This window comes from Phoca vitulina, unplaced genomic scaffold, assembly GCF_004348235.1.
Source record: "Phoca vitulina isolate PV1807 unplaced genomic scaffold, GSC_HSeal_1.0 scaffold97, whole genome shotgun sequence".
Lineage (NCBI taxonomy): Eukaryota > Metazoa > Chordata > Mammalia > Carnivora > Phocidae > Phoca > Phoca vitulina.
The window spans coordinates 1,124,605-1,144,467 of record NW_022589800.1 but is presented as its reverse complement, the minus strand read 5'-3'; the positions used below and the strand labels follow the sequence as shown (position 1 = coordinate 1,144,467).

Here is a 19,863-nt window from a genome sequence, read left to right as displayed (position 1 = left end):
AACTTGCCAAGGGCAAAGGCTTGACTTAGTGAACTTTGTTTTCTCAGCATCTAACTCAATGGCTGGTCTTAGTAGCTGACCTCAGTAGGCACTCAATAAATGCTTTCTACAAGAATGTTGAATGAACCTCTGTTCATTCAGGAAGAGTCCCCTCCTTTTTAAGGGTTCAGGGATTCTCCTACCTCCCTCTCAGATTCAAAGGCAGAAGACACACAAACATTTTTCAGACTTTCTTTATTCACCTGTAAAAAACCTCACCCACACCACAAACACCATCACCATCAACACACACACACACACGCACACACACGGGCAGACCTAAGATCCCTGTTCCAGTCCCCAGGCTCTAGGGGCCCAGCAGACATCTCATACCTAGCCCACCCCTGCCCACCATCAGGGGCTGTGCCTGGGCACCAAAGTGGGGCAGAAGCAGTGTCCCCGGCCAGAGCTGGGTCTTGTGGGGCCCTCGCGTGCAGGGCCTGTGTGCCTTCACCCAGCCTTCACAGCAGAGTGGCCTGTTCAGGATGGGGGACTGGCTGTCTGTAGACCAGTAACCGGGCCCTAGTGGCATCTCGGCGGCGCCGGAAAGCCAAGAACTCCTCCCGGAGGGCAGCGCAGCGGGCTTCAGGGCCCGGGGCATGGGCCACGCTCGGAAGGCCGCCCTCCTCCAGAGTCTTCACATCTGCAAGGGGAGGGCAGGACAAGGACAGGGAGAGGTCTGAGGGTCGTTGGCACCACGAAGCCGCCCAGGCCCAGCCAGTGCAGATGAGGCACAGGAGTGGGAGCAAGCCTAGGGCACGGGGCCCGACTGGGACCAGACGGGGACCAGATGGGCAAGACGTGGAACAGCAAGGCCACACAGCCTCTCTGGAGGGCTCTCACACCTAGCTCTGGCTCAGCTTCAGGTCGGGGGCGAGGGCCAGCCAAGCCCAGGTGCAGAGTCTCCAGCAATTCCATGTCCCCAGGAAACTCTGAGTCCCACTCGTAGTTCTCATCCACAGACGTGTTCCTCCTGTTAAAAGGGACAAATGTCCCGTATTGGATGGAGGAACTGAAGGTGACCAAAAAAGCCCCAGCCCAGAGTCCCCAAGCTCAGGTGGGGCCATGCGTCCCCTGAAGATCCCTGGACCTCAGCAAAAGCTTCTAACAGGAGATAAGTTCTCCTGGTCCCAGGGTGGGGGTGGAGCCCGGAAGGCACAGGGCATTAGGGGAAGTCTGGGCAGGAACTGGAGCCTGGGCAGGGATGAGCAGGGACTGTCCTCACCTCTTGCTGACTGTCACCACATGCTCCCTCCGGGGCCACCTCTCAGGGCCACTGGCCCAGCTGCTGGTGTCTCCCGGAGCAGGGCTGAGGTAGCTGCCTCCTGCAGAGGGGGCCGTAGAGGGGGGCCGAAGGAACGAGGCGCTGCCCCGCCCGCTGCTCTGGCTGGTGAGGCTGCCCCGAGGGGCGGCAGGGAGAAGGCTTGGCAGCAGCCGGTCCCTCAGCGTCCAGTCAGCCAGTGCTGTGTACAGGGGCTCTGGGGTGGCCCCGGCCCCCGTCACAGCCCCAGGAAGCGCTGCCCTGGGGGACACCTTGTCGGAGTCCAGGGGGTGAAGGAGAGAGGAGGTGGGGCAGGGCCGGGTATCCATGTAATCGGGGGGTGGAGCAGGAGCGGGCTCCTCGAAAGGGGGCCAGTCCCCATCCACATTCATCTCCCGGAAGAAGGGCAGGCTCAGGTACTGGAGCAAGGGTCCTGGACCAGGCAGAGGGCTAGGTGGGGCTGCGGGAGGGGGCCCCACAGGGCTGATGTCTGCAATGCAGAGGGGCTGGGGCATCCCACTGGGGCTGCTGCTGCAGTCATAGGACCTGGCCTGGTGCTGGGCGGGGGTCCGAGGTTCAGCTCGCTCAGAGCCTGACCTTTCTTGGGGGCTCCCCACGTTGGGTCCCATCACAAAGCGGCCATCTGGTCCCCGGCAAATGGGCTCCAGGGGTAAGGGCCCCCGACTAGGCAGAGGATCTGGAGTGGGGCTGGGGGGGCCAGCAGGCTCCCCCCAGAGCAGACTCTGGCGCAGGCTGGGGACTGGGGAACCCTGGAGCTTCAGCTTCGCCACACTATCGGGGCTGCCCGAGCCCGGAGCAGAGCTGGGGAAGGACAAGAGATCAGGCTCTGTGGCAGGGGGCCAGTCCCCCTCCCAGGAACCAGCATCAGGCCTTGAGAGGTTTGCTGCACAACAGAGCACAGCTAGGGAGAGTACCGGAGACAAGGACCCACGTGGTGGAGAGGTGGAGGAGAGGCAGAGGCAACAGTGGACAGGCCCCAAGCTGGGGTCTCTGCACTCCCACCCTCACCTCGTTCTCATTCTGTTCCGCCCCTCCCAGCCCACCCCAAGGCACCACCACGGGAGCCGAGATAGTGGGCGCAGAGGGCAGGCAGAAGGAGGCCGAGGAGGTGGAGAGACTTACTGTGGAGCTGACTTCCCGGGCGGAGAGAAGATAAGGGGCGCATCTGTTCGGGCAGGAGAACCAGAGAGGACACCGGCAAAACTCAGGCCCTCCAGGGCCCAGGGCGCTGAGGCTCAGCCATCACCCGCTGGCAAGCCCTCCCGCCCCGGGGACCGTGCAGGAGGACAGGACGCACCTGGCCGCGCGCAGAGGGGCCTGGGGGTGGGGCCTTCCACCCCCGGTGGGCGGGGCCTAGGGAGGGCGGGGCGCGGCCTCAGGGGCCTACCTTGGCGGAGGCGCTTGCGGCGGCGGCGGGCTGCCCTGCGCCGGTTGGTCAGGCAGGCGGCCAGGATGCTCACGAGGACAGCCACGCCCAGGAAGCAGACCCCGCCCACCACGCCGGCCAGGACCGGCTGGGGCAGGAGGCCCGGCAGCTGTGTGCGCGAGGGGTAGACCTCCAGGCCTGGGCGAGGGGCCACGAGGGGGGGAGGGGGTCGGTGCCCGCGACAGTGGGCTTGGAGCCCCCCGTGCCCAGCGCTCTGCCCTCCCGCCCGGTTCTCACCGGAAGTGGAGACGTTGGCCGTATTGCTGGGATCGCTGACATAGCTACCCGCGAGGGCCACAAGGCGGAACTCGTACAGAACGTCCTGGGGGCGGGGGTCCAGGAAGGGGGTCAGGGGCCAGCGCCGCCCACCCCAGCCCCATTCAGAAAGACTGCAGTTGGGAGGTTAGGGTGGGAAGCTGAGGTTTGGGGGCTGGAGCTGGGGCCTGGACAGCCGAGAGGAGGAAGCTCCCTGTGCCTGCCTCCCCCACACACCTTGATGAGTCCTGGCACCAGCAGCTGCATTTCCGTGCCTGCCACGGCCCGGTCTAGCACCTCCCAGCCCTGGGAGTCTTGCCGTCCCTCCAGGACATAGCCATCCAGCGTCTCAGGGACCAGTTCCGGGGGATCCCAATGCAGGAGCACCCCCCGGGGTGTCCTCACTGCCACCAGGCCTCGGGGAGGTGACAGGGGAGGTGGCATCTCAGTCGGCGGAAGCCTGGGGGCAGCTGGTGTGGTGGGAAGCCCTGAACAGGACGGATAGGCATGATGGAGATAGGGCTCCCAGTGCCCTTCCCCTGTCCCCTGACCATTCCACCACATGCCAGCCCTCCAACCCCTCTCACCACCACCCCTGCCCCCACCTCCGTACCCAACCATTCTCCCAGAGCCCCTAAAGACGAATCTGAATCTTGTTCCACAAACTCCTGTGGACCCCAAGCCGCCCAGCACCTCTGACCCCTCCCACCCAGGTCGTCCCACATCCGGGTTTTCCCTACCAGTCCTTTCCCACCCTGGCAGCTGCTCTCGGGGCAGAGGTCTCTCACCTTCAGGGGCAGACAAGACGATCTCGCTGAAGGGCCCACTCCCCAGCTTGTTCTGAGCTAGGACGCTGAACTGGTACTGGGTATGGGGCTGCAGCCCTGGCACGAGGAGGTAAGCAGACCCCACAGGCACTGCCAGGGACACCCAGTCATGGTGGGTTCTGTCAGGACGCTTGGCCCTGGAGGACAGGAGGAAATGGGGGCACCTCATGAACTAGAAGGGCCAGGAAGGTCTGGAGTCCAGAGATCTGACCTGTCCCCTCCCCTCAGCCTTCCGGGGTCTCAGAACCTGGGCCCTGAACACCTCAGATCCCCTGGAAATAGGGCAGAGTTAGGGCAAGGCTGGGCTGGAGGGGTGGGGGAAAGGGCAGAGGGTCAGATGGAATGGGGGGCAGGTCACTCACAGCGGGGTGTACCAGACACTGAATCTCTGCAGATAGCCACCATCAAAGCCAGGCTCCCAGGAGACATTAGCACCCTTGGGCAGAGGCACCACGGACACGTTGGTGACAACGTGGGGGCTGGTGCCTGGGGAGGGGGAATTGAGGGAGGGACGATGGTCAGGGCCCTGAGGGAAAGTGAAGAGCTGAGGGGAGTCCCAGGGCCTCTGACCTCTACCTATCATCCCAGCGTCCCTCAACCACCATGCCCACGAGGACCTCCAAAAATAATCCCCCCATCTCCTGTCCCACACGGTTTCCTCTAGCCCCCGGCCGGCCCTCCAGCCACTAACCCAGCACGTAGACATGTGTGGAGGTGGCCACTCGGGCCACAACGTTGCTGGCGGTGCACTCCCAGCGCCCATGGGCCTCCTTGGTCAGTGGCCGCAGGATGAGGCTACTGTTGCTGTCTACCTGGGCCTGGCCCTGCAGCCCCCGGCCCACCTACAGAACCACTGGTCAGCCCTGAGGACACACGCAGCCACCCCTCACCAAGGGCAGCTCCAGTGTCCTCCCCACCCTGCCCCTGACCGCCCCCTCCTTCCCACAGAATGACCAGGGGCAGGGAGAAGCAGGGGCGTAGTGGGCGTGAACGCAGGCAGAGCAGGATCGGGAGCCTTACCTTGGCCCAAGAGATAGCAGGAGGGGGGTCTCCTTGGGCTGAGCAGGGGATGAGTAGCTCTCGCCCTACTTCTTGGAAATATTCTTCCTTGGGCCGTTCTAGAAAAGCTGGGGGAGCCTGCAAGCCAGATCTGGCATCGGGAGGGGCCTCTCACCCTGCTATCTAAGGACCACACTCCTCTCTCGGGGGGCTCCGGTCACGCCCCATCTCAGGCCCCATCTCCCTACCTGTAGTCTCTGCTCCCTGGCAGGGCTGAAGGGAAATGGGGGGCTGCACAAGGACTTGGGGGCTGGGAGGCCTCTCTGGGGATGTATAAACCTCCACAGAACTTTCACCCTCCCCTCTGCTACTCACCCCTCCCCCTCCAGAGAGGCCAAGGTTAGTGAGCTGGACCGGCGGGGTATCTTACTTTGGGGATGTGTGTGCTTCCCATCCCACCTCCCAGCACCATCTCTGCAAAAACCTCTGGGACGGCGTCTGGTAGCTACGGCTGTGCCCACCGTGGGAAACAGACTCGGAAGCCCCTCCCCACGCTGACTGTCCCACCCCCTGGTCGGCCGGCGTCAGCCAGGGCGCATCCCCAGCCACCTGGCCCAGTGCTGCTGGCCCGGCCACAGCCTCACCTTGAGCAGCACGCGGGTCACCGGGGAGGGCCCTGCGGTGCCGAGACTGTTGTAGGGCGTGCAGGAGTATTCTCCCAGAGCATCCTCATTCCCCAAGGCAATGATCAGTGAGCCCTCCGGGCCCTGGGACCAGCCAGGGAGCTGGAGGGAAGAGGAGAGGAGATGGCCACTAGTCAAAGCAGCTGGGCAGGGGCGGGAGAGGGAGGAGAAAGGCGCCTCCCTGCAGAGGACTCCTCCTCCAGGCCTGACCCCTCTCTGAACTCCAGTCCTTCACTTCTCTTTCTGGGGGCGCCCCCTGGAGCTGAGCCCTGGTAGGGGGCTCCTTGCCTGCTGGGGTGTCCCCCGCCTGTCTTTCCAGCACTCCATGATGAAAGTCAGCATCTTCCACCCCAAAGCCCTTCCTTTCCCTGTTGCTGTGTTAAGGGCCTCACTGTCCCTACTAACCACAGACTCCTAACTCCCCACTCCCCCATCCAAATGCTCACCAGCTCTGTCCTCTGGGAAGGCGTTTGTCTAGGCGTCAAGCCCGTCCACCCCCATGACCTCCTCACCTCTCCCCTGGACCTTCTCAACAGCCTCTGAACCCCTCTCCCTGCGTCCACTCTGTCCTCCACTCACTGACAGACTCAACTCCTGCTCCAAGCTCCAAAACTATCACACCTCTGCTCAGACAACTTCACGGACTCCAACTGCCTGCAGACTTTTTTTTTCTAATGTTCAACAAAAATGTACTGAGTCCTATTGCAGAAGCCCTGGGGGGCACTGGGATTCAAGGACGCGGTGGTAGCCCACGCAGAACGTGTACTCTTTGAAGACAAACAAAGATTGCCTGGGAACGAGGGAATAGTCACTTGGCATCCACAGTGCTCCCTTTTGGCCCCAACCTGCCCCGCGAGCTTTCTCGGTAGCCTCATGTCCCCACAGGCACTGTGACCCCCCCCCCAACTCGACAGAGCATGTGCGCTGTCCTACTCCTCCAGGCTGTGCCCTCCTTAAGGACGGATGTGGTGCTCCTGCTCTCCGAACAGCCCACACAGCCCCAGGGAAGAAGCGTGTCCCTAGTGGCCGACCTGAATTCCACAGAGCTAACCCCAGCCCAGCTGTCCTGACCAGAACACCAATCTATGCCCTTCCTTCCCCCGGCCCGAGGCCCCTACCTTATCCAGCTGTAGGGCCTGCCCGTCCTTGGTCCAGCTGACAAAGAGCAGTGGGGGGTTGGCACGGACCGGGCACCGGATCACCCCCCGCATGCCTATGGGCAGGGGTGTCTCAGGAGGCATTGCTGTCACCTGGGCTGGGTCTGGGGGGGGCGGGGGAAGCAGTGGCAGATTGGAGGGCAGGAGCTCAGCCTGGCCCAGGGGAGGGGGAGCAGGCTGGGGAGGGAGCTGGGTCAGGCTTACAGAGCACCGTGAGGTAGGCGGAGGCCGAGGGTGGGCGCAGGAGGCCGTTGCTGGGCACACAGGTGTAGCGGCCCGTGTCATCGGGCTGGGTGGCCTGAAGCCGCAGGCTGCCGTCCACCAGGATCCGCACTCGGGGCTGCAGGCGGCTGCAAAATGGCACATGTGGGCCGGGCTCCAGGCTTGCTCCGCTGAGGGGCTCCTCAAAGGCTGCCTACCAGTCCCCCACCCAGCCCAGAGCCCCACCTAATGTGGAATACATTGATGCTGTCCTGGAACCAGCTATAGGTGAGGTTGGTGGGGTACGCCTCAGCCCGGCAGGCCAGGGAAACATCCTGGGAGGCATTGACCGTGCTGTTCTTGGGGGGCACCACGATGACTGGGGGACCTGTGGGGGGAGCACAAGAGGAGAGAGGGGCCTCAGCCCACAGCCCTCCCAGAACCCTGAGGTCATTTCTGCAGTTCTTCCCGGATCTGCCCTTGGAATACAGAAGGGGCTGTTACAGGGCCCCGGGGAGCTGCAACGGGCCCTAACCCTGTAGGTGAGAAAAGTTCCTTCTCTCCCCCAGACCAGCTCCCCTTCCCTCCAGGAACACCACCATTCACCCAGGTTCCCCTGCCTAGAAGCTGTGTGTTCGTGCACCATGCATGCAGAGTGTGTGCGTGGGGGGGGGTGGGGGGGGGGGGGGAATCGGTTTTATTCTCTGCTCACTTACCCTTTACATCCTCATCTGTCACATCTGAAGTCACCTCTGTGCGTCCTACCCTACTGCGGATACCCAATACCTTACCCCAAGATACTGCAGCAAGCCCTGACCCCGGCTCCCGTATCTCTGCCACTCCAGTGGCCATTCATGCAGAAATGCCCCCTTTGGCCACAGAACGCTCCTGCTCAAGAACTCACAACTGCTCCCGGCCTGGCCAACCATTAGAGACTCTTTCAGGTCAGTATGCACAGCGGGCTCTGTCCCGTGCCAGCCTCATTTCCACTGCCCTGCCTCTGCTCTCCGAACCCCGTCCAGAATGCTCTTCCCGCAGAGTCTGGCCAGGCCACACAGTCTCTCCCATCTGCTGCTCCACTGCCCTCGCCCCCTCCCGGGCCCCGCTGCACCAGCATCAGTCCTAAGAGGTAACGATTCGAGCTGGCGTAAGCACGTTGCCGCACCATCTCTTTCAATCCTCACCGGCGCCTTCTGTGGGAGGAATTACTGTCTCCCCTTCACAGATGAAGAAATAAAGGCTCAGAGGCCGAGAAGTGAGGAGCGCTGCCCAAGGTCAGCAGGGTAGGCAAGGCTCCTTGGGGCCTTGGGGCCGCCAGCCGACTTCGCCCACCCCCAGTACCAAGGAGAGCGACACTTGGCTCGGTCCTCTGACTTCCCCGCAGCAGAGTCCAGGCCCTGGGGCTCAGCTTTCCTCAGAAGGACTTGGACAGGAATTACTAAGTGCTGATCACTGTGCTCGGTTAAATTCTTGTAATAGTCCTAAAATGCAGATCTGAACCTCCTTATATATAGACGAGGAAACTGGGGGCCGGGGGGGTCACACACCACACTGCTGGGCACTAAATATCTACTTGTCCATTCACTGATCCTTTTAAAATTAAGATGCTGGTTTTGGAGCACCAGCCTGCATTGGGAGCTCCCTCTCTCTCCACACACCCGTCCCCACTCCTGCTGTGTGCCCCCCCCCCCCCCGGCCACAGGTCACACAGGTCACAGGCCCGGTTCCCAGCCCTCCCCACCGGACAGCACCTAGCACCAGCAGCTGGGTGGCGTGGGAGGCGCTGCCCTCGGTGCTGGAAGCTTGGCAGGTGTAGACTCCGGAGCTGCCTCGCTCCACCCGTCGGATCCACAGCGTCCCATTCTGCACCTAGGGTAGGAGGGGATGAGGAAGGTCCCACGTGCCTCCCCTCCCCTCCCGCCCCTTCCCTCGGGCGGCCTCAGACCCTGCACTCCCGAGGCTGACCGGCAGAGGGAGGCAGCACGCCAGGCCCAGGAAGCCAGTGCAAAGCCAGTCTCCCAGCATGGCCTTTGCCCCTGTCCTCTAGCCACCACCCCCACCCCCGCCCCCAGGCCTCCACCTGCCCCTCACACTCTAACTACTCCCCTGCCTAGCCCAGGACTCACTTGCACCTGACCCTGGCCTTGGCCAAGGTCCTGTCCTCGGAGCTTCCAAGTCACACGGGGCTGTGGGCTGCCGCGGGCCACACAACGCAGGGTCACAGCCTCCAGTTCCCGAACTTCCAGCACCTGGGGAGGCGTCTCCAGGAATTGAGGGGGTGCTGCAGAGAGAGAGGCATCAGGGGGTGCCAGATATCAGTCCAAAGAGCAGGGTCCGAGGGCCAAGGCGGCAGGTCAGCCCGTCAGCCCAGGGCCACCCTGCTGCACTCGGGGCCAAGCGAGGAATGCGCCAGCCCATCTCTGCACAGGCCTGTAGAGCTGGCAACGGGAGCTGCACACGGGCCGGGGCTGGGCGGGGGGAGCTAGTGGCCTCTGGCACTGCTCTGGGAGACTCTGCTTTGCCCCTATCCGTGGCATGATCCAGTCTCCACAATGAAATGGGAATGATTAGGACATCCCTTCCTTCTTAGGGCTGAGAGAGAATTCATGAGGTACTGGGTTAAAAGGTGTTTTGAAAAAACAACATGCTGTGTATATAAGTGAGCTACCTCACTCCAGGCCCAACAGCCCCCGTCCCCAACAGCCCCCGTCCCGTTCCCCTCTCCTGGCCAGAGAGGCAGGAACAGGGAAGACGGGAACAGAGCCTAGCAGGCAGCTGGGACTTAGACTGAAGAACTGGAAGGGCCGGCGTGGGGGTGGGAGGGGTAAGATGCAGATAGCAAGCCAGCAAACAAGGGGTGTCAGCAAGAGTGGGGCATGGGAACCACACCCCACCCCCAGGCACAGGTCCCCATCCTGCTGCTCTCCTCCCTTCTCCACCACCTGCTCCCAGCTTCATACAGTTCACTGTGAGGTGCACCCAGGAGCCGTTAGCCGAGTCGTCCTCTGGGCTGTGCTGGTCCAGAAAGAGAACTCGGCACTCGTACCAGCCCTGGTCTTCCGCTCGGAGCCCCTCGATCTGGAGAGATGCCCCCTTCTGCAGCCGGATTCGCCCTGGGAGAGGAGCCCCAAGGCTCTGGTCACACTGGTTATTCTCAGAGCTCAAGAACAGGCCCAGTCTCCTCCAGTTACCCTGATCAAGTGGGGCCTGGCCCGGAGAGACACAGTGGGGTTGGGGTCACTGAGGGCAGATCCCTCCATTCAGCCCCGGGTCACCTCTGCTTTTCAGCAGCTGGGACCCAGTTTAGGCAAAGAAAAACCCAGAGTGGCAGCGGGTGGACAAGACACTCCACTGAACCGCAGGGGGCTTCAAGGGCTCTTGGGGTAGGGGGCTTTAAGAGCCACACTTAGTCTCCCCGTGATTCTTACAGGACCTGCCCCACCCCACAACTCTTTATAGGGGCAAGGTCTGGCTCCCAGAGTACTCCTCCTGCCAGAGGACGGTCCCCGGAAACCTCAGCAGTGTTTGGGGCCCTGAGCAGGGACCCAGACCTCGCCTCCTAAAGCCCCTAATCCGTCGGGGCTATTATCAACGGCCTAAGCGCCTTAGGGTGGCCAGAGTCCAGCCCAGCCAGGCAGCAAGGTCAGCAGCCTCCTCACCCCATCCCCTCACGCCCCAGGGCACCCAGGCCCCGGCTGGCTGGCCACGTGGAGCTTCACAAAGACACACAGCCCAGCACAGGCAGACACACATGTCCACCCTCGGTCAGCATCCGGCACACCACCAGGCTCAGACGGAGGCCGCCCCCACAAATCCCTCAGCACACTCCCCACACCACTTCGGGTGTCCCTGGCAGGGCGGCCTAGTGACAGAGGCCCGCACTCGGGAGCCAGAGAGACTCCCTTGGACAAGTTAGACAGCTTCAGTTTCATCTGTAAGAGAGGGAAGGCAAATCTGGACGGGCTGGAGCTCAGGGAACACGGGGCCTCAGCAGGTGCTCACATATTGTTGAACAAACACATGAGCACAACACTTGAAATCAGAAGCTGGACTCGAGCTTGACCCTGCCCCTTGCCTGGTAACACATCCTCTCCTTTGCCCCCAGCAGTGGCCAGCTCCATGAGGCACCAAGCTGCCCTACCAGAAACCTGGGACCGCCTAGACTCCTATCCGTTATCTCCCACACCTACGTGTTCAGTAAATCTTCAAAATTCTGCCCTCTCAATATCTGTTTCTTCTCCAGCATCCTCACCTTAGTGTGGTCCCATAGCACCTCTCCCCTGAGTTACTCCACAGCCCGCTAGGTCGTCTCCCTGCCTTGAGCCTACCTTCTGTTACTTCTGTTACAAGCATCAGTCCACCACACCTTGACCTTTGATGCGGACGGATGAGATTTTCTAAATCTTTGGGGTTACACAAAACCACTGCAGCCCTAAGCCAAGTCCCTTCCACGTGCCCACACCAACCATCCAGACAGAGGCCCTAATCAGCCCTTCCTAATACTAGAAATTCTGACACTGTGTGTCTGCTTCTCTTCTACCTCTAGGGTGATCTTTCCAAAATATAATCAAAGCCTGCAGTGCTCCTAGTGCTGTCAGGGAGGAGGAGGAGAATGATCCCATTCAGGCTGGCCTGGTGACCTTAGGCAAGGGACTTGCTTCTTCCAAGGATGAGGTCCAGGGGTGTGGATTCTCCAGAATGGGTGTGGACTAGGTACCTCAAGGGCTAGCTGTTGAAATCCCCACCCAGGAGATAAGCCTAGACTTTGCAGGTAAATATTTAACATAATCACACCCCTCTGCCCCGCTTCGGGATTCCTCCGTCACCCTAATCGGCCTGGCCACAGAGCCCTGCAGAGCCCAGCATATGACCTCTCCAAAGTGCCATAAGATAGCAACTTTTCACGATGGCGACCCTCAAGTTCTAGAGGGAAGGAAGGAGAGAGAAGGGAGACTGAGCACTGAACCTGGACCACGGGCATTAAGTACCAGCACCATATTTAATCCTCCCAAGATTTCACTTAGAGGAAAGGACCCGCAGGGCCAGAGCCTGATGGGCTCCAGACCTCCCGCATGCAGGGGTGTGTAAAGAGAGCAGGAGACCCAGACTCTGCTCTCAAGCTCTCAGAAGGCAGAGAACCCACACTCATGTACATGTACAGTTCACATACACACAGTTCAGGAAAATGGTGCTTGCCGTGTCCAGATATTCCAAGGACCGCCGAGCGAGAGGAATACTGAGGGCTTCCAGGGACCATGGGGAGGGTAGCAAGGGGAGATGACTAGAGAGAGCAGGGGTTCTGAACAGAACAGAAAGTTGTATGCTTTGAACCACACAACTCAGGGCAGAGAGAAAACCCGTGACTTTCTGCCGCGCGGGCTACCTTCAAACTCCCGAGAAAGACAGCACGAAAGTCAAAGACCAAAGACCAAAGACCAAAGCCGGCGCCTGGATTAGAAGAGCAGGTCCCACCTGGGGAGCTGGCGTAAGTAAGCCAAGGCCGCCATCCCTCTGGGCTCTGGGGCCACGGAGGCACCCCGTGTGGGCTCTGTGCCGGGGGCCTGATAGACAGTTGCTGCCTTCCTCCCGGATGCCCTCTCAGCCTGTCCATACCGCTCTTTCCTACTCTGTGCTAGTCTGTAAATCCCGGCTCCTCCACCAGATGGATTGTGGAGTCCTCAAAGATGGGGAGCTTTGGTCACAGGCGCGGTCCCTCCCACATTCTAGGCCACAGGCCTCACACACGGGTCCGGGACCATCTCTCCTTCCCTTGCCCAGAGGGCTTATGACAGGACAGCATTGTCCTTAGCAACCTCCACCTCCTGTTGCCTAGCAACCGCAGTTCCCGTCCCCTACACAAAGGCTGAGAGGCCCCTTCCACACTGGGAGGCAGTAAGAGAGTTAATGGGCGCGGGCGGGGGGGGGGGGGGGGGGCCCCCCCCCCCCCCCCCCCCCCCCCGCCCGGGCGGGGCCCGCCCCCCCGGCCCGGGGGGGGGGGGGGGGGGGGGGGGGGCGGCCTCCCCCCAGGGCCCTGACTCCGCAGACTAGCGCTGGCCAGACCAGGAGCTCCAGACTGGGGGCAGGGGTGGACACAAAGGGCAGGGTAGGAAGAGCCCCAGGGGTGACTGCTCACAGCCCTTGCAGCTCCAAGGAGCAAGAGAGAGAAAGGAAACCCTCCGGTCACAAAGTTCCCAGCCACCCAGTGGCTTGTCGGCCGGAGGAATCCCAAGCCAGGACAGAGGCTGGAGAGACAGTTTCACATCCCCCAGGAAAAGCCCTCTCCCTCCACCGCCCCACCTGCACCTGCTCCGTCCTCACGCAGGGAACATTCTGTAGTGGCCCAGCCTCCGCCCCAGGACCCAAACTCCTCCGGGCCAGCCTGCAGAGGCAGGGAGGGAGGGCTGGTGGGCACAGCTGTTTTTCCCCCACTGTCCTAATTGGGGCCTGCTTTCATCAGCTCTCACAGGGCCTGTGTAGACACATACGCTCCCACCAGGCTGTTTGCCAACAACTGCCCCCAGTTTGAAAATAAACTCTTCCTCTGGCGGCACCTGCCTGAGCTCAGCCTGCCTCTCAGGAAGAGCTCAGCCAATCCTAGGGCTGCTCTCAGGATTCAAACTCAAGAGGGAAAAGGTGGGGGTCTCCTCCCCCACCAACGTTGCCCAGGTGGCCTTTCCCGGGTTTCCCTCAGAAGAAGAAGGCACAAAGACTGTCTTGCGCAGGAGCCCCAGCCCCCACCTTGGGCCCTCCCACACACTGCCCTCTGAGGCCTGCAGAAAACCCGCTCAGATTAAGGATCCATCTGGGATTAGGAGGAAACCAAGCCCTCTGAGGGAGCCAGCCAGCGGGGGCGCAGAAGGCGCAGAAGGCGGCCCCTGGGAGGCCTATACACTAGTTTAAATCCGGACAGGAGCCACCTGAAGCAGGAACCCAGCCTGGCCTCATCCATTCCCTGATCTTTAGGGAAACTGGCCCTCACCAACCCCCGCCTCCCCACGCACATGCTCTTCTGTACTCAGACCAGACTGAGCCCCCACTGGAGAAGCAGACGGGTCACAGACCCACCCACCCTGCTGCCCATCAGCCCACTCCCGAGAGCCCTAGAACCTCCCAACTGGCATTTGAGACAGTGGGGGGGGGGAAGCAGAGCAGTAAAGAAGAGGTCTTGCCCTCCACCCCCAGCCCACCTTCTTTGGTGCGTCGGTAGCACCTCCCAACCTCCCACCTGAGGACAAGTCTTACCCACGTAATCAGGGTCGATGCGGGGAGAGTAGAGGCCGAACTGGATGAAGATCGGAAGCAGGAATCCAAAGCGCAGCCACTCGATGACATGCAGGGGGGGCCGGCCAGCCGGGGGCAGCAGGTCACAGCCCAGCACCGCACTCTCGCCAGCCTGGCCCACCACTGACACCGCCTCAGGCTTCCCTCGACCTGCAGGGTGGGGCCGACAGCAGGGACCCCAGTCAGGGCTGGGAGAGGACGCTCCTCGCTGGCTCTGAGGGCTCCCCAGGACTTTGTGAAGCGACTGAGAGAATCCTCCACTTCTCCAGAACCAGCCCTATTCCCCCTCTACCCCTCCTGGGGAATGTCCCCCATTCCAAGGCCAGTGGGGAGCTCCTGAGCCCAGGGAGTCCGGCTCACCGTCAGCCCCCTGGCTGATGATCAGGCTGAGGATGACCACACTGAGGCACCAAACCATAGCCCAGCTGCCTGCTCGCCCGGCCCCTCCTATCCACGGGGGCCCAGATGGAGGGGCCCGGGGGTGTCCACAGCCCAGCAAGCCCCACAAAGCCTTCTGATCGGTGGCAGGTTTCAGCTCTCACTCTTCTGGACGATTAGGACTTGGTTCACATAACACCTGATGAAGCCGCTCCCCGGAGCACCACCAGATCTAAATGCAAAATGCAAGGCAACGTACAGAGTTGGCCAATACTTGGGACCAGAAGAAACCCCACAGTTACAGAAAGGCCAGGAGAAGAGCAAAGGAAGAGAGAGGAGAGCAGATAAGTAGGGGAGGTGCACAGAGACTAGAGATCCTGCCAGCCTAGGGAATAAGGGCCCCCCAGGGCCGGGGTGGGAGCGCTGGAAGAGCCCGGGAGCACTGGGTGGGGAGACCTGACAGGTGAGGACATGGGGAGGGTGGGGCAGAGGAGGAGGAAGATCTTAAGAAAGGCAGAGGAACTCCAGGGAAACTCGGGGTTACTTAAGTGCTCAGAAAGCTGAGCTGGGATGGAACTGGGGTTCCTATCCACTTGGAAAAAGATGTGTCAGGAAAATGGGAGATGAAGAGGCCCCGTGGCTCAGCCTCCTCTCTGTGCTCCTTCCTTAGTCCTGCTGCTAATAACAAGATTGCAAGGTAGAACCGGTACAGCGCCTCCACCCCACAGTGACAAATAAGGACCCCCAGGATCCCAGACAGGCTCGCTCAGGGGCACTGAGCCAGTGAAGGGCAAAGCCTGGATCAGAACCCCACAAAGCGGCCCCCAGGGAACCCACACGCACAATTCCTTGCCCATTTCCCCAGCCACTGTGAACCCTGGAAGCTGGAAACCTTGCATCTCTTTCTCCACTCAGGCTCTCAATACTGCTTGGGCAGTAAGTGAGTCAGGCACTGGGAGAAGAGGGGCGGCCTCCCCAACCCGCTGGAAAGCACCCCCCCCCCCAGCATCCTCCAGGTCTGGGCAGGTCCATGGGCAGGCAGCTGGTACTACTTTTCCTTCATGATGCTGCCAGGCAGCCCTCCACCATGACCCAGGTGCCTTACCCCAGGGCTTCCCATTCACTGTCCTCCAGTGACCTGGGGGCCCAAGGCTTGCCAGCCTTTCCCTTCCCCAACCCTAGAGGCAAGACTCAGAAGCCAAAAAGCCTGCGAGTCCCTAGGGTGTACAGAGTAAGCCCTGGGGCACGGATGGTAGGAACCCTGGCTGCTCCAGCCCCAGAGCATCTAGGGTAATCACAGTGGGCTGGGGGCAGGGGTGCGGCTGCCTTGGGTGGGCCCCGCAAACCCAACTGGACTTTGCTCTGTGGTCTCCACCCCACTCCAGATCTCCCAGTTCTGGACTGGCCGTAAACCATCCTCCAAGTCCCTCAGCCTGACCCCGGCTTCTACTTGGGGGCCCCGGGTATGGAACTGACAACTCACCAGCAAACATTCTCCCTTGCTTCCCTCTGCCCCCAGCCAGCTCTCCCATTCTTCCCTGACATCATTTTCCAAGTGGATAGGAACCCCAGCTCCCTCCCGGGTTTCCCCGAATTCCTCTGCTTTTCCTACATCTTCCTACTCCTCTGCCCACACCCCCCACCATGTCCTCACCTGTCGGGTCTCCCCAGCAAGTGCTCCGATTCCAGCTACCCCTACTTCTCACAGTCCCCCCCAAATTCCCAGTTTCCACCCCTGATCTCCAACTGCACCAGGTCCTCCGCGCTTCAAGGAACTCCCTTCCTGTCTCCTCCAGAATCCCCATCCTCCCACTTCTCCCATCCTCTTCCCCGGAACCTCCCTCCCAAAATTCTCCAGCCTCAGCCCACAGTACTCCTCTGATACCCCACCCCAATTCCCTGCTCCGGACCCCTGAACTCTCCCTTCCGGAACCCCCCAGGACCCACCCCCTGCACAGACGCGCGCCCGCGCGGACACACACACACACACACACGCATGCACGCGCACGCGTTACCTCCAGACGCCTCCGGGTCTCGGGGAACCCCCCACCACCCGCCCATCAAAAATCCCACTTCACTCCCCAGAACTCTAGTTCTGCTCCCCAAAGAATCCCACGGTGCCCCAGCCCCCGCTTGCTCCGCGCCCCCGGGACTCCCGAGCCCCGCCGGCCGCCGTCCCTGCCCCCGGAGCGCCCCCGCCCTCACCTGCCCGGCGCCGCGCGGCCCGGCTCCCGCAGCCACACAATAGGGGGCGGGCCCGCCTCCCGCCCGGCGCCCTAGCGCCCGCGTCGCCCTGGAGACCGCCGCGCCCCGCCCGCCGCCGAGGGGGCCGACCAGCGGGGCGGGGCGGCCGCGACCCCCGAGCGGCCTGGGAGTTGTAGTTTCGGGAGGGCGGGACGCGTGGCCGCGGGCTCGGGTCGCCCCCTGGCGGAGCTCCGTGCGCCAGGCGCCAGCCGGGGCCGCGGCCGCGCGGGACCCGGGCCCCCGGTGGCCGGAGCCGGCCCGCCCCCGTCCCGGGCCAGCCGCCCGCGAGCCCCGCCGTCCGCGCTCGGCCGGGGAGAGCCGCGGGGCCCACCGCCGAGCCGGGGCCGGAGCGCCCGGCCGGCCACAGGACCCCCAGGGGATCCGCGCCGCTCGAGGGCCCCGGGCTCGCCTCCCCCGCCCCACCCCCGCCGCCACCCACCCGCCTCTGGGGCAGCCCGACTGGAAATACCTGTCTGCGCTGGCGAGCTCCCAGGCCCTGCCCCGGCGCCTCCCACAGGGTGCCGAGGGGACCGTGCGCCCGGGCCGAGGCTGCCAAGTCGCCCCCGCTGCAGCTCCCAGCGCCAGCGACCCAGCGAAACAGGCCCGGGGGGGCAGGACGAGAGGCATCCCGACGCGGGGCATGGAAAGATCGCCTCCTGAACGCTGCAGGGTGCCATACCCTGGACTGCAGGCTTTGTAGCTCTTAGGTCCCCCGGGCGGAGACCCTGGGAAGTAGGCACGGCTCTGCCTTACTAATGAGAAAATGGGGATTTGCCCCAGCCTTTCCATCTCGGACTGCGCAGAGCTGAACGCACACCGACCTGGACTTCATGAAACCCACTTCCTTTGAGACTTAAGGCCAGAAGATATCTGGCACTTCTGCCCCTCAGAGCTTTCTCCTTGGTGAGCTGGGGGCCCCCTTAGGGATATAGGGTCATCATGCCTTCCTCAGCAGGCTTAAGCAGCCATATCTGTCCAGGTCCTCCCCGTGCACTGCCCTCACCCCAGTCTGAACTCCTGTGACTCCAAAAGAGCCTCCCAGGCATCTGATTCATGGAATCATGGCCTCAACTTCTTCCAAGAGAGACCCTGCAGGATGCACTGAACCACTCCAGGATCCCAGCCACATCCTCCTTCCAGGTGGCCCCTGGCCCCATCGGCCCACATCCTGGGCCAGGAAGCTCACCATCCCCCCTAGTAATCCATTCCATCCTTAGAGACAGACTGCTGGAAAGTTCTTCCAGGTGTGAACAGCTGGGGGCTTCTTGCCACAGCCTGAGATGAAAATGTGACGGGAAAGGGTGAGAAGGAGGGGAGGCAGGAGCCGTGGTGTGGTCTCTCCCACCATCCCTCCAGCAAAGTCTCCCAAAGTGGCAGCTTCCCGCATTACTTGACCAGGTAACAGACTTACCTGGCAGTGATGAGACCGTTCGGAGCACAGGTTAGGGGACACCGTGCGAAAGCCAGGCCAGGCTTTACCCCGTGGCCCCTCACTAGCCAGCAGGGAAGATCTCCCTCCCCCCAGGTGGGATCTGCACACCTCTGATCCGAAGGTTCACTTCTGCTCTTTCCAGTGTTTTTTGAGGAAGAGCTAATTTCGTTTGGTTGTTAAAATAACTTTTTGTAAACTTGGGATTTAGAATAACTTTCCATTTTTAAAAGTTTACGATATGGTCATTCCCCCCCCCCCGAATGCTTATTTTGTGAGTTGTATTATTGTCATTTTGCTCTGATTCTGAAGTATCTTATGGGCTTTTGGGAAAGAACAGGAACCTAGCCCTGAAACTTGTTACCTGTGTCAGAAGTGAAACTTGATAAAAATAGTCCCTGAGGCTCAAAATTAAGATTTTCTTCTGATTCGTCCCTGATCTGTGGTTGTAACTCTCTGGGAAAGTGTGTTCAACCAACAAACTAGGATTTCATGTAACCCAAGTATCAACCGGCCCACGTATTTTCAACTTGCTGACAAGAAGGTCAGACAATGTGGTCAGTCCCAGGGACACTGCTGACCCCTGGGAGCACTGGCCCTGTCACCCGGTGTGGTCTCTCACAGACTGTCCCCTCGCCGTGGGCGTGCCTGTCTTCTGTCCCTGTGAGGCTGTAGGTCCAGGACGGTGTGGCGCTTGTCTCGTTCGTGCTTGAATGCCCCCACAGCCCTGAGTCCGTCCAAGGGGCCCAGCCTCTCCAGACACGCTTCTTACCTCCGCCTTTGTCCCCACACCGGGCGGGCCTCACCGTCCCTAGAAGTCACTGTGCTCTCCCACAAACCAGTGTCTTCCCATTCATCTTCTGTCAGGCGAGAATGTCCCTTCCCGGGACCCCCTGCTAATCTGGGGTCAGAATTGTGTTCACCTCTTCTTCCTCCGGGGCACGGTCCCGCTCCTCCCACCGGGCCCTGACCTTCGCCCACGGCCCGTGTCACACCCGTCACACCTCGTTGTGATTACATCTTCACACGCTGCAGGAAGACTTCCTTGAGGGAAGGCAGTGTCCTTCCTGCCCCTGCAGTACTAGCCAGTGCCTGGCTCTTAATGGATCCCTAAATAGTACCCTCCCCCGCACCCCACTCCCACCCCCATTTGCTTCCACCTATTTCAAAGGACAGGCAAACGTTGCAAAGTGCTACCAGGCGATCATTATCCTGGCTTCCTGCAGAGGGAGAGGCCCCGGGCCTCCCTGAGCTGCGATTCCACCTTCTGAGGGGCTCTGCCTTCCTCTTCCAGGTTCCCCCTGGACGGTCTGGGGCCTCAGCCCTTCTCTGTTCAGAGATGGTGGGAGAAGGACTTGGCCAGCTCCCGGGGAGAGCCCTGGTTCAGCTGCACAGGGACCGTCCATCTCTTTACTCACTTTCCGTGGGCCTGACCCTGAGATACAGGAAAAACCAGCGGCCCCGCGTGTCTTCCCAGTCAGCCTCCAGAAACGGATTACAGGAGCTAGAGGAATTGGGGCTGCAGGCTTGGCCCTGAACCTCAGGCCTTTTTGAAGGTGGGACTTCTTGGGGGGCGGGGCAGAGGTGCAGAGAATCGGCCTCGGGGCAGCAGGGACTGTCTTCCAGGGGGACAAGGGCTCAGGCCCTCAGGGGGTAGTAGAG

General features: G+C 61.6%; 1 protein-coding gene across 1 annotated transcript; it reads right to left on the bottom strand.

Moving 5' to 3' along the window:
• Positions 1 to 266: 266 nt before the first annotated feature.
• Positions 267 to 14,568, bottom strand: IGSF9 (immunoglobulin superfamily member 9). Its single transcript, XM_032397211.1, has 20 exons — positions 14,511 to 14,568; positions 14,112 to 14,300; positions 9,830 to 9,982; positions 8,996 to 9,150; positions 8,621 to 8,738; positions 7,116 to 7,257; positions 6,873 to 7,018; positions 6,630 to 6,772; positions 5,473 to 5,613; positions 4,850 to 4,966; positions 4,521 to 4,671; positions 4,192 to 4,315; positions 3,791 to 3,966; positions 3,240 to 3,490; positions 2,985 to 3,069; positions 2,709 to 2,885; positions 2,444 to 2,486; positions 1,265 to 2,122; positions 885 to 1,012; positions 267 to 682 (listed from the first exon to the last, which is right to left on the bottom strand). Exons 1-20 carry the CDS (start codon positions 14,566 to 14,568, stop codon positions 501 to 503), a joined length of 3,537 nt encoding a protein of 1,178 aa, XP_032253102.1. The 3' UTR covers positions 267 to 500.
• Positions 14,569 to 19,863: the final 5,295 nt, after the last annotated feature.